Raw genomic sequence first — 15,467 nt, 5'->3', positions numbered from 1 at the left:
TTCTGACATCTTCTACCTAATTTCAATTTCAATTTCAAATGAGTTTGCTAGAAAGGGAAGAAACTTTCATGTGGTTATAACTGAGAAAGTCAATAAAATCAATACCAACTAGTCTCCTGTTGAAACTATTACCAAATTGACGTTTAGAATAGAATGTCATTTATATATCGATGAAATCTAAATATTTGGTAAATCATTTTTCATCTGAGTCACATTGCAAACTGGAAATGATAGATTTGTGGTCAACCATAAACCATTTTCTGAAAAAATAAAATCGAAAATTTGAAAACTTCTTCATTTGAAATTTTGCATTGAAATTAATATGGTGGAGACGGTAGGAGTATAGATGTTTGTTTTTAAAGTTTTTCGTTGCCACAGTTCCGAAACGAGTTTGAGCATATTCATATTCATCTTTCTTTCCACTATTACTTTGTGAATCTGATGGATATTAGGCTTGTAGCTGTTTCTGAAAAAGGAATGAAGTTTCATTACGAATCGACCTCATTTCCATTAATTTCTGAAGTTTGTTCACTTCCAATTCAAATTATACTTATATTCAATATTCTGATATCGCTAGTTTCCAAGAAATTACTTTCTTGAGCATGCCTGCATGAAAATCAATGAGCTCAAGTCACTTTTCAAATGACTTTGCGGGGAACTGTTCCATTTTCAAGATAATAAAAAGATCTTTGAGTCTTGAAAATGATTTATGAAACAAAGTAGGTTATAGTGGGTTATATTTCTTGATCGGACAGTCCACGTGAGTTTGCGTTGATGAACTCATTTTTTTGTTTGATGGAAGGGTGTACTAATTTTTTATTATTTTTTTCAAGCAAGGTAATAAATTGATTTTACCTAATTTTTTATGAAAATAATAGTAACTGATATTTCTTCCTGAATCAGTAGGTTTGACATACCAATCAGTAATTAAGGAATTATCAGTTTTACGGATAACTCTTGTATCAAGAAAAGGATGGGTCTGATTATTACATAAGGTCATAAGGTATTACACGAATGACGTCATCAACGTATTTCTTTAAAAAGAGATTTTCAAAACTCAGTTTGGGAAGTAAGTTTTCAAAAAGATCGTCCATTACATATTGAGCTATAATAGGAGAAATAGTAGCTCCCATTGGTGTACCAAAAATTTGTTTATAGTATTTACCTTCGAAAGAGAAATAACTTGATTCGAAGATGAAATTAATTATTTCAATTAATTTTTTTTAGTTTATTGAACATTTTTTATTTATATCATTCCATCTTTTAATAACACTTTTTCATAGGTATATTGCTGAAAAGTGAAGTCACATCAAGGCAGATCAGAACATAACCTGGAGGTAATGATTTTTCATTTATAAAATTGGAAAAATCGATTCCTTGATATAAAGTTCATTTTCATTCATTTTTCCAATTTTATAAATGAAAAATCATTACCTCCAGATTCCGATTTTCATTTGATAAGAAACATTGAATTATAGAACAACAATAAAATTAATTGGCGTTCCGGGGCGACTCCATTGATTCCAGTGGCGCACATTTGCATTTTCAGCTGCAGGAACATACGAAAAAACCTGCATCACCACATCATCTGAAGATCTTGATCTGTCAATGTCCTCTCTCTCTCATAAAACAGAATGTAGGGTGTCTCCAGAGGTTCCAATAAATTCAATACATCACCAGAACATTTCGTGACACGACTATCGTCAAACTTAAACCAGTCCGTTTCGTCTTTGACCAAGGCGTAATAATGACCAAATTCAACGCCAGAACCACAGTGAACAATGACTGCATGAATATTATGATATAGGTCTGCTAGATTTAAGTGTTCATCTATTTCGAACCTTCGTAAGAGTTTAGTGCTTACGTCAGAGGTTGATTCATGTTTGAAGATCATCAGTGTTATTAGATTGACTGGTGCCTCAGCTACACTTGTTTCTTCATAACAGTCAGTTAGTTTGGCGCATGTTTGGCAATACAGTCGATCAACACCTGTTGAAAGTTCCATTTTCAGATGATTTAACAATAAGCTTTGCACGGACTGGTTATTAGTCATATTAGGAAACGCTAGTTGAAGCTCCAGAAATTCACATACCTCTTGAACATTTACTACAAAGTAAACAATTGAGGATTTTTCCAGCAAGAGAATCACAAACACAAGACGAGATAGACTGTACGGAATCATTCAATCCAGAGCGGTCAGGAGTATTGATTCTGCTATTGTTTTGCTCACGAAGAGTATTCAACAAAAACCCCATGAATTCGAAACAATCCTCTTGTTGTCTTAACGAGTATCAAGTAGACTTCAAAGACTCCACAACAGGAAATCAGTTGTAGGAAAAGTTGATACAGTTTTATGAAACTGCACCTGCATAAACAGGTGTTTGAGTTTGGTGAATGAGTAGAAAACATTCTTGTTCTCGTTCATTATTAAAACCTCGTTCTTGAAATTCTTCGTCATGAACAACACTTGTAAAATGCTATTCATGTAGCAAGTGTTTCCTAAATTATCTAATCCAATTTTCTTCTCAAAGTTTTAGGACAACTCTACACTGATTCGTAAGGAAGAACAAGTTTTACATAATCTGCCTAAGAACCATTTCTCAAGCAGCGATCGATCCTTACGAGTGAAGAAGGGTTTCGTAGAGGGATCGATTCGTCTCTTGCTTCATGAAGCTCTTCTACTGAAAAGGAACCAGAACCATAAGAACTGCAACTCATATTTGGGTGGCAAGAATGACTTAAGTTCATTGACCGCACTGAGAAAGAAGAAGGTCGATCAATCACTTGCGAGTTAACCTTGAAAGGGGATTGATGAATATTCACATATATCGGCTTGTTTCGAAGAGATTTTATTTCCATACTGAAATTAGGGCAATGCATGATCTCATCAGAATTATGCGAATAAGGAATAGTTCCAAGGACCGAAGCAGCATTACCACGTTGAATAACAATACTAATTATTTCTATCAAAAAGAGGTAGAACGGTGATCTTTCGTTGCTTGTTCTATTCTCCTTCTGAGTTCATGAACGAATAACAGAGACTCTGGTCCATAAACACCAAAAGTTTCAACCGCTACTGGATGGGACAGATAGTTGTTACCAAGATTTTGGTATTTCTTTCGTTTCAATTTTTCGTCAGACAATGCAACGGTTCCAGCAGACTTCCAACTTCCGGCTAGATGGGAAGCCACGACCGTGTCAACGCAAGTGGAGTTCCATACCACAGGTTCACCGTATTTTCAAGGTATGAAAGACATACCATCTCGTCGTTTACCATCATCTCGACTGGTACCTAAGGGTTCCAGAATTGCAGGAACATCCGCTGACAACATAGCAGATTATATTCTGATCAGCTTTGATGTGATTTCACTTTTCAGCGGCAATATAACTATGAATCCAGTGGAGAAAAGTGTTATCAAAAGATGGAATGATATAAATAAAAAATGTTTAATAAACCAAAAAAAAATTATTGAAATAATTATTTTCATCTTCAACTCAAGTTATTTCTTTTACGGAGGGAAATACTATAAACACATTTTTGGTACACCAATGGAAGCTACTATTTCTCCTATTATAGCTCAATATGTAATGGACGATCTTTTTGACAACATACTCTCCAAAGTGAGTTTTGAAATTCCCTTTTTAAAGTTGACGATGTCATTCGTGCAATACCGTATGACAAATCCAATGAAATTATTGATGTTTTCAACAGATATGATAAAAGTTTACAATTCACTATCGAAATTGAAAATAATTAGAACCTTCCTTGTCTTGATACAAGAGATATCCATAAAACTGATAATTACTGATTGATATGTCAAACTTAATAAAATAAAATATTCAATTTTCCAAATTTATAGCCTCAGTGCACCACACTGTAAGGGTCGATCTAGTAGAAGTTCATTTACCTAACTGAAGTTATGATATTCGGCAATTAGCGATAATGCAATAATGCTGATTGGCAATATTAGACTTCGACCTAATATCGAGAACAAGAATATGTGGGCATGAAGCATTCGGTTGCCACCTTCTAGAGATAACACATCCATCACCCCTGAAAATGTACTTTCGGTAAGTGTATTTTTTTATTTGTATTATTGGTTTGTTGAAGTATAATTTTGATTTAGAGTGACATTGTTGAGGTTTATGTTGTACTTTTTTTTTGTGATTATCATTTTCATATAAATCCTACCATCTGAGTTAACCCCCAACTCGCGAGCCATTTGGGTCGCGACATGTGGTGGACGCAATTTTTCTGGTTAATTTTTGTCATGAATTGATTCAAAAACTTTCAACAATGTACGTTAATATCCTATTCATTATTCATTTCTGCCCCAAATGTTTTTTAAACCATTTGAAACATTCATTCTTCATTTATTGTTTCCTAATTTGCTCTATAAATGTTGGTTTTTGTATTAGAAACGAGAACTTTTCTACGTTCGGCAGAACATAGCCATTTTTGTTAAAGGGCTCAATTATTCTAATTTTGAAACCATCAGGGCATATTTCAGTATTAAAAATCACATTTATTTTAATGCACTAAAGGTTCTGATATTAGATCTTCCAATGTTTCTACAACTTTAGAAATTATTCCATCATATTCAGGTAGTTTTCTGAGCTTCAAACTATCAATTACATTTCCAAATGCAGATTCATCTGTTTTTTCTATGCAAAAGGAATTCACATATCTTTGTGAAGTATTTGTACACACCATGTTTTTTATTTTCCTGCTAAGCTCTCTCCAACTTTGGAATAATAATTTATAAATTGATTGGTCATAACTTTTGTATCTATTGTAGCTACGCCATTATTCATTTCGATGCATTGTTCCATTCTCATTTAAACTCATTTATTTTGTATCACACTGTATGTATTATTTCGACACGAGTACCTTCGAGTATCGGGCGTGCGTGTGTGGTACCAGGAAACGAGGAACTTATCGCCTCTAACCAGTGTCTAAAAATCTGCCGGCGCATCTATATGCTCAACTCACCAAGGTATGTCATGAAAAAGTACAATACAGTGAAATTATTTCTAATATATCAGTAACCAGTCTGCTAAAACACATCTATTTTTTGGTCCAATCGAACCGGGATTATTATTGGTAGTAATAGCATTGCTATTGTTATTTTTTTCAAGTCATACGTAAAAAAATCGTACTTCTCTCGATTTAAATTCGTATTTCTCTTTAGATACGAACGCTCAACTCAGTTTCTGGCAATATTTCATTCACGTTTGGTTTTTTACCAGTGAATGTTTTGTTCAGGAAAAAAGTCGCTTCAATTCTCGATTCTCGCTGGTAGATGACTGAATAGATACTCATAGAATATTATCATAAATAATATAGTATACACTCTCTCCTTTTATACTATAATCTCTTACTCGCACATATTAAAATAATATTGTGTTTACATTATTTATCTCTCATATGAGTTTGAATTATTCTCTTTGAAAATAAATACACTCTCATACTCATTATATACCATCTCTATTGTGTAATAACTTTTATATAATTAAATAATTGAATAAATTGAAACTCTTTTCTCATTATCATCGCTCATATATTTAAAAAGACTCTGGTACCTCGTCATTGAACACAACCTTGAGTTTTTTTGCATTTCGTTCGAACTCGAACATTTGACTTCGTTTTTTCTATTTCTCCACATTTTTTTTGGCTCTTCGTAAATACATTGTGAATGTGTTATTTTCTCGGTCTTTGTTGATCTAAAATGGCGGATGCAAAGAAAATAAAACAATATATTGCCCTAAGGCAAGTTGAAATTAGTAAATTGAAAAGTTTGAAAACCGTCGCTGTTAACGCACTTAATGATGAGTCCGTTCACGTGAATTTTCAGTGTAGATATAAACATATTGATACGATAAAAGATGCATTTCAGGAAATTCGCAGTAAATTAACTGCTTTATTAGCCTCGACAGACAGTGATGATCTTGCCTCTCAACATGATATTCACAGTTTGTTTATGGACGAATTTTATGAAATCCAAACGATCTATACGCAGCTTTTTTATACATTGAGTAATTCGCCAAATGTTTCTCCTGTCATTAGTAAAAATGTCAAATTACCCAAAATTGAATTGTCAAAGTTCACTGGAGAGCCAAAGAGTTGGCAAACTTTTATAGACACCTATGATTCCCTTATTCATAATAATAGTTCATTAACTTACATTGATAAATTTCATTTCTTCTTTGCAAAATGAACCTCTAGCTCTTGTTGAACGTACCCCTTCAACTGCTCAAAATTATTTAAATGCTTACAATAATTTGAAACAGAGATATGAAAATAAGCGTTTAATTGCAACCGCTCAATGGCAGGCTATAGTTCAATGTAAAAAGTTACTTCTGAAAACTATCACTCGTTAAGAAATGTATTGAATGTTTTTCAAGAAAACTTGTCATTGCTTGACAATTTAGGTTATGAAGTCATCAATTGGGAGTTTCCTTTATATCACATGCTCATAGATCGCTTATCAAGTAGTTTATTATTTCTGAAATTAATAACCCACGGGTCAACCATTCTTTTTTTTTTTCGATTTATTTTTTATTTTGACTTTTTTCGTATTTTCATCAATACAATTTTGAATACTTTTCATAAGATGAGTAGCCAGATCGTTTACACACCTCATTTTATAAAAATCATTCCAATTCAAATACCTGTAAGACTTATATAACTTCTCTCAATAAATAAAAACATTTGTATTTCATTTCATTGGTACTTTTTGTAAATTTTATATAGGTAATTTGAAGAATTGTAGCATAATGATCAGTATTATCACATTTATAAATAATTGGTTTGAATATGGATGTGTTCTTCATTATTTATCAAAATTGGTTTATCATTTTCTATTTTTCGGGCAAGGATTCTTTCGTTTTCATACCAAACAAATTTGAAGCCGTATTTCTTTAGTTCTTTTGACTTTCCAAATAAATATTTATTTCTTGAAGTCAGTTCTTCAGTAATGTAAATTACATTTGTAGATCCTCTTATTCCTAAAGTTTCAGTGGTAAAATGTCCGTTTGTTCTATAAAACACTTCAGCAGCATACAACATATTTCTTTTTGATTCTTCTGTATCTGAGACAATTTTCAGACCGTGTGCCGTATGTTTTTGAGTTTTGTTTCAACTATTTCAACTATTATCACACATTTCCGCATTATTAATGACCATTTCTGAAAAACATACAGGGTATATCAAAGATAGGTGGTTGAACTATAATATATGCTTTCCTATTAGAGGTACAGAAAAAAGTTGCGAGAAAAAGTTGTAGACATTGATGAAAGCTATGTTTGGATGATTTTTATAAATATCCAATGGGTGTCCAATGAATGTGTGACAGACCAAACTTATGCTTTTTCTAATGAAATACTCCAGATATTTCCACCGGTTTTTATACCTTGGGCTGAGTGCTTCTCAAATATTTAAGTTTGTTTGGATTTATACCACGTGGTTCAGAAATTATAATAATAATAATAATGACTTTATTCATAAAAAAGAATAGTTATAATCATACAAACAAATAATAGCTATGTTGAATAAAGTAAAATGGCAATAAGTGCAGAAGCACTTGTTTCGCCTAAAAAAGTAAACTTAACACATACACACACAAATACAAACTTTTAAAAAAATAATGTTAGGGCTATAAAATGACCAAATTGTAAACCTAGAAGGTGAACGATCAGAAGGGTGATATTTTTCATTTCATATTATGGTACTGTTGTAAAAAAATTCAAAAAATAATAACGCGCATTATACATTATATTATAAAACTGCTTTATACTTAAATGAATTGATGTTAATGATATACATGCAAACATATGCATCATATGGGTTCAGGTATATAACAAACATAACACACAAATTTCAAATATTTTTTTTGTCAACAAGTTCAGCAAAAAAATTTCTTGGTTGAGATTATATGAATAATCTTAATTTTTTCTTGAACAAATGAATAATTGTGATACTGCGCATTTCGTCGGGAATAGTATTGAACAGTTTAGGAGCAAGGTAGTTGTATGAATGCTGGAAAATTGATTTTTGCGTTTGAGGAATAACGTGGTTATTTTTTTTATGGGTGTTGTATAAGTGAGTCGGAAGAGTGAAACATCTGTTCTTGTAATAGGCTATGACAATATTATAGTAAAACATAGGCGGATATCGAAAACTTTAGCTTCGGAATACAATGATTCTGTTGAATAATGTGGTGGTTTTGATAGTATCAATTTCAGCGAAATTAGGTCAAAAAATGGGTGTATTCAACACCAAATATCTCCTACTCGATTGAATGGAATGAGACAATTTTTCACCAAAATATCCTTCAGGATAGTGTATTTTCACTTCATCTCCATGAGTTTACTAAACGGAGTGTTTTCAATACAGGGGTGAACAAAACTCGGAATCACTTTTTCTCCAGTTTTTTCAAATAGCACACCATGTACATAGGACTCTCCCAGACTAGTCCACAATATGAGCTTTCAGAAAATGTACAGATTGACTACTTTATTTCCATCGAAAATGTATCAAATCATTGAGGAAAGCATGAAAAAGTCAATAAATATATCTATCCACAATTTCTTCGCGAACTTCAATCGTTGTTCAGAGCAGACAACTTTTTTGGATCAATCTATTCTCCTACTCATTTTGATGGTTTCTCGCTGTAAAGCAATCCTTCAACAAAATAATAGAATCCTACGTTTTGTTTACTCCTTGTGCTTTACGCTCTCGCTGTTATCTGAAAAATCTCTTTCGAAAACTCGGGAATCATATATTCATCCTATCAGGATATCGTATTGCATATTATTTATTATATCGGCTGAGAGCAGCGTATGTAACATATATTCGGAATGTAGATTATTTCAGTTATATCAAATCACTTTTGGAACATTTGAATGTTATAGGAATTGTGGATGAACTTTACATTAAATTATTGAGTAGGTGGAATTATAATTGATATCTACTATTTTTTTCTCATTAATGAAATTGTGTACCGAAAAAATTATAGATATGAAACACATTTTGGGTGAATGTGACGGAAATTATTTATCAGTCATTAGAATGTATGCTGTTCGATATCCTAACTCAAGGTCTATACGACCAGAGAATTTTTGAAGGGTTAAGATTTGAGGAAACAGACAGTGTCAAGCGTTAGAAACGGCAAATAGTAAATAAAATTCAAACAAATGAAGAGAATGACGTGGTGGTGAAGCTTTCAATAGTTGAAAATCCTTTTACTTCCGTGAAAAGAATGTTGATCAAAAATGAAGTTTGTCCATATCGAAATTTATCCCATCAAGAACTCTATGAAACGGATTATGATATCAGAGCTCAATTAGCGAAGAACCGACTATTTTGAAACATGATCTGTTTTCTGACGAGTCTACATTTGAGAGTTATGTCACGATGAAAAGTCATGGGAAAAGTCGATGAACAACAGGTTGATAACTTATTAGGGGGGGGGCATGATTAGTGATCAGGTTATAGGACCATCTTTCTTTGATGAACCTCTGAAAGGAGAAATTCATAGAAATTTCCTCCGAAATAATTCATCAATTTTTTTGGAGGATGTACCGATTTACACAAGACATAGATCATATTACCATTAGGATGGCGCGCTTCTCCACAAATGAGGTTAGGAGATTTTTGAACAGGTGGCGTAGAAATTAATGGATTGGAAGAAATGGAACCATTTACTAATTGATATCTATGGAGATATATGTTGAAGAAGAGGTCTATCGAGAGAAACTAATGACACCAAGATAAGAATAATAGGATTAGAGAAGTTTTTCCTTCTATTACAAGATAAACTGTGATTGAAGTCCGAAGGGAAATTGTTGAAAGACTACATTTACAACTTATGTGAGTTTTTGTTCTGTTTCCATTTTGTTTTTCATTTTATAACTTGTTCTGTTCAGCACTGAAGGAAACCCGTTATTGCTTCTGTTCAACTTCTGCATCAAGAAGTTGACAGTGGTTGAACCTGAAATGATGTTTGCATATTTAACCTGTGAATGAACTGCATCCTTGAATTCATACAAACGATCATGGATGAATAATAAAACATCAAATTGAATACGAATGCTGCTACTATTTCAAATTTGATCCATTGAAAACATCGAAATTAATTGGTTCAGCTTGCAGGTCTGAAAAAGTCTAAACAAAATACATTCAATTACCAATTTTTGTTTTCAAATAATCCATTCTAGGTCTGTTAAAATTGTTTCAGTATTTGTACTTCTATTTTTTTACGTCCAGAATTAGTACCCTATGACTACCTGTAAAAATTTTCTAGACGTTTTTTGTCTGTCAATTAACCAAGTTGGCAGTATCAGAAAGTGATCTGAACAGATCTGTAATCTGAATAATTTTGTTATGCATTTACAAAATGTCATAAAAGGGTGCTGTGAGAGTGTTTTTGTGAGCATGAGAAAAACTAGGAAATGAAAGAGTCTATGCTACTATAGATATCTACGAAAAGTGTTACTCAAAGGGGACAAATTGTATCGAAAAAAACTTCTACTAGTGCGAAAAACCTTCAAATCGTAAATTTGTGCCTTGTGTTCAATCATCAAGTAACATTCTGATTGTTCTACTCACCGAAACTATGATGATTGGTAGAGTGTACTGGAAAATCAACGAGAAGATAGAGTAATACGCTCTCCCATGATCTATTGGCCAATTCTCTATGCAGAAGTTGATATTGAGGTTGACACTACCTAGGGTTATAGTGTGATGTATGAGATGTCTCATTATGAAGAGTGGCATCGCAAGTAGAAGAGCTACAACCCATATCAGTAGTAGGATAAGAGCTGCTCCAAAAATCTGCAAACTCTCTTTCGTTGGGTATACAATCACCTGAAATTGAAAATGACTCATAAGTTCGAAGTTTCAAATACTGATAAACTTTGTAAATTCATATTTCGTTATTCTGAAAATATTTTTCAAAGTAGTTTTCATATTCACCAGAAAATATTCATTTTTCATCAATCTGTACCTTTTCAATCATCATTAGTATTCGAAGGATTCAAGATCCTAAACACATAGCATTTTTGTTCGGAATGAATAATTCGAAAAAGGGTAGATTTGGTTCAGTTCAGTTATCACCCGAAGACGATTGTGGATACTAATAATCGGAACGTCGTGACGTAACTTGGTTTGGAATCTCTTAACTTTCATTTTTCATTTTTGTTGATAATATTTTTTAATTTTCAGCTTTTATTAATATTCCAATTATTTATTTTCTGGTTGTAGCTTGTATGTTATTTCCTTGTAATTTCGGTTTTTGTTTTAATAAAATGTTATTTACCGTTAATCTTTTATTATTTTTTTCAGGGATTTCAAATCAATTTATATTATATTAGACAATGGAAGTCCGAACTGATGAAATACAGGGTAGATTTGATTTCGTCATTGCAGGGGTTCAACTGTAAATCATGTTTGTTTATGATTCACTATGCTAGGAGAGTGGAAAATTTGAGTGAACACCATCATTTCTTTTTCATTTGCCGCCATATTAGAGAAACAATCAGAAATATTGTTCTTTTTCCACTTATAATGCCAAAACTCAGAAAGGGTGCAACTTGATCATATTCAATCTCAAAGAAAGTAGGGGATCTATAGAGCAGCAAATGAGAGATAAATTTGGGCAATATTTACATTTTCCTCATCCGATTCGTCTAAATTTTACGAAATACGGATTGTAGTACTCAAAATTGAATCATGGAAATTTCCAAGATTGTTATTGGGCTCTAGTTCCGAAGAGTTGCTTTTTAGTGAAAGCTGTAGTGAAAGATAGAGTACGAATCTTTGTGGGCAGTTCATGTTGACTATTGGTTTCGCAAAGGACCGCCTTGTGGTTCATCTTTTGAGAAAAGTCATTCGTGGTTAGCACGAAATAGCTTGTTTGCCTGGCTTGAGAATCAACTGTGTTACAGACAAAAAATTGCTGTCATTTGAGCGATTATTAGGGCAAAATCAACAAACTACAGGGTCTTCTAAAGGGGACTTCCGCACTTTGATAATTGATAACGACATCTTGTTAAAGCTACATCTTTCAAATTTGTTGTCATTGTTTCAGGCAAAATACATGCGAATAATTGATTTATATTATCAAAATGGACGGCCTGTAGAGACAACGTACCGCATATGTATTTGAGTCCACTGGTTCAGTAAACGATTAACCAACACCCGTACGTCGACGAAACACAACATCTGCCGCCCCTGTCTGAGAGTGTGTGCAGTAGAATCCGAGGCAGCCAATTTCACGTTGCTCGACCTTTCGCAGACCACAACTTGGGAAATTTGTGGCTTGCACCATTTCTGGATAAATGGGTTCGTGAAGCAACAAAATTGTCGAATTTGGGACGATACTGATCCACATGAGATCCAACAGCGTCCAATGCATCTCAAAAAAGTCACTGGTGTAGATTTTGGGCTGGCAGCAACATCGGTCCATATTTCTTAGAGAACCACGTTGGCCAGATCATTACTGTCGAAGGTAAGTATTATTGGTAGATGATTATTAACTTCTTTTGGTCTGAATTGGATGAATCTGGACACCAACGACATGAGGTTTCAACAGGATGGAACTACGTGCCACGCAGCTCTATCACATATTATATTCCGCACGAGCAACTTGGGGTCATGGTCATCTCACTTGTAGGTGATGTAAACTGGCGACTGAGATCGTGCGATCTCGATGGCCAGTGTATGCGAAAGAGTCACAAATCATAGCTGCCCTCAAGACCAACATAACCAATCCATGCTATCAGTCCAATTCAGCCTGATTTATGCACCAGAGTCATGAAAAATTGAACGTTTCAGATGCGCTCCACCCAGAGAAGCCATGGCGGATATTTGAACGATGTTATATTCCACACATTATGGCTTCAATAAGACTTTCAAACGAATACAAAATTTCGATGATATCTCACACGCACTTCGTTTTATTCAAATTTGAAGACAGGAAGCTCTTAATGAAATACTTCATTATTTGAAAACAAACAAATTACCTAAACTTTAGGAAACATTGAAGGAACTGATTACTTCACCAAATAGAGATTACACATTTCAGAGTAGAAACTGGCCGAAGTCAAACGATACTCTACAAAAAACTCTTATGATGAAATTCCAATTCCCCAATGAAAGTTTCGATGGAAAATAATAATCAGATTCTCAACGTATTTGTAGGTACATGAAGAAAATACAGCCTCCAATAGAATTTCGATGTTTTTGGTTATCCCCGTATATCTCCGGAGCCATAGAACCATAGAATCTTACTATGAGCCTAAAAGGTTAAAACGATCGTAGATCCTGAGATTTTCCAATTTAAATATGATTTTTTGGCCACATTTAATTGTACTATTGATAGTTTCAGAGATATTGCAAAGAAGTTGTTTGGCACCTATCAGGGGTTGTTTTGTAAAAAAATCAAGTAACTGAAATTTCATCGGCAGACTATCTGTTCTCTTCAATGCCTTATAGTCCTCGATTGAAGGGGTTTCAAGCCAAGATCGTCACTCATAGAGCGAAATATTTTGTTTAGGAAAAATATACTTATATATCAATTACGCTTTCAATCGAGTCATTATGGAGTTCTGTAACATATGAAATCGGAGAAAATACGGCATGCCGTATCTGAAACCACATAATTCTGAATCAATAAACCACAAAACTAACAGGAAATCACAAAATCCATTTGTAAATACCTTCGAAACATCGAAAGATTTCAGTCAATACCAGAATACGATTAGGGATGCACACAATAAAAAAGTGGTTTGATATTTCTGTTTCACTTCCCTATGGAACGCCGTTTTACTTTTTATTGTCACAAATATTCATTCCTCAATTTATTCAACTAACAATGTATTTGTTTGAATTTAATTGATTCATGCATTTGTTCGACACATTAAAAACGATTGTTACCAAAATTTGTTCTATTTTAAATGACACTTGATTTAAAACTTTACATGAATTAATTTGTTTGATGAAAAGTTGCGAACAGTTATAATATAGATTCATTGTTTGAAATTTTTGAAAGTAAATGTTTGTCATATATACTTTTTTTGTAACTATCGAATAATTTACTACAATTTTTGTGAAACATGAATAAAATGGTTTGTTGATAATTATAGTTACATGAATTAAAACGATTGTTGATAATTTTAATTCGGCGCTAGCGTCGAACGGATTCTTGCAGAAACTGAATTTTTAAATCTGGCAACATGATAGTTTAGTGATAGTAACACAATATTCCGTCCGACCGCAGCGCTGAATAAAAATTATCAGCAATCAATTTAATTCATGTATCACCTAAAAGCAACAATCAAAACAATTCATTTTTACAAAATATCGATAGAAAGTAAAACGGCGTGTCACGCCGTTTTACTTTATTTAATATTCCTTTGAAATGATCTGAATTATTTTGTTTGTTGAATTTCAGTGAATTAAATTGTTTGTTGATAATTTTTATTCGGCGCTGCAGTCGAACGGATTATTACCGTACTATGACCAATGACATACATATTATATGCAGTTATGTAGTTCCGCAAAAATACGCCCGACGTCATCGCATTGTATTGCATTGTATATGTTTCCTTCTTCCAAAAACCTATTTGCCTCTAGTATAGTTTGACGAATCCTACGCTTCACATTAAAACCACTCATGATAAATATAATATTGTAATGTTTTCACTATGAACAAACCGAACCATCAATTTCTGTTCAGTTGGGTAACCTATTTCTTGGTGTCAGTGTCAGTATTAGGCGTATTAGACTATAACTATGAGCTGTGCTTACGTTAACTATGACGTCTGGACATCTTACGTTAGACACAGTCTACAATTTGTTTCTCAAAAGTCGCATAACATTTGCCATCTATACAATCAAACAAGATATACTAACCACAGAATAGTAACATTAACGAAAACTTGATGACATTTTACAGACACCAACCAAGAAAACTGTAAGAGGAACTAGTGTGACCAAAATCCGTTCGACCACAGCGTCAAATAAAAATTATCAACAAACAATTTAATTCATGTATCACTGAAATGCAACAAACAAATTAATTCAATTCTTTCCAAAGGAATAATAATAAAAAGTGAAACGGCGTGGCACGCCGTTTTGCTTTTTATTAATATTCATTTGAAATGAGCTGAATTATTTTGTTTGTCGAATTTCAGTGATACATGAATTAAATTGATTGTTGATAATTTTTATTCGGCGCTGTCGTCGGGCGTATTTTTATGGAACTACTTAACTGAGTATATGTATGGCGTTGGTCATAGTACGGTAATAATCCGTTAGACCGCAGCGACGAAAAAAATTTATCAACAATCAATTTAATTCATGTATCACCTAAATGCAACAGTCAAAACAATTCATTTTCACAAAATACCAATAGAAAGTAAACCGGCGTGCCACGCCGTTAAACTTTTTATTAATATTCCTTTGA

General features: G+C 33.2%; 1 protein-coding gene across 2 annotated transcripts in view; it reads right to left on the bottom strand.

Moving 5' to 3' along the window:
- NPFR (Neuropeptide F receptor) overlaps nucleotides 1-15,467 on the bottom strand; it is a 543,873-nt gene that overhangs the window by 110,747 nt on the left and 417,659 nt on the right. For both annotated transcript variants that reach the window (XM_074175202.1, XM_074175203.1), the window contains exon 5: nucleotides 10,610-10,867. In XM_074175202.1, the coding sequence (XP_074031303.1) occupies nucleotides 10,610-10,867 (258 nt within the window). The remainder of the gene's footprint in view (nucleotides 1-10,609; nucleotides 10,868-15,467) is intronic.

The sequence above is a fragment of the Leptinotarsa decemlineata genome, unplaced genomic scaffold (assembly GCF_025532065.1).
Source record: "Leptinotarsa decemlineata unplaced genomic scaffold, Ldec_3_MD MMD2_tig00000882_RagTag_RagTag, whole genome shotgun sequence".
Taxonomy (NCBI): domain Eukaryota; kingdom Metazoa; phylum Arthropoda; class Insecta; order Coleoptera; family Chrysomelidae; genus Leptinotarsa; species Leptinotarsa decemlineata.
Note: the sequence above shows the minus strand (reverse complement) of the source record. Positions and strands in the feature narration are given on the sequence as shown.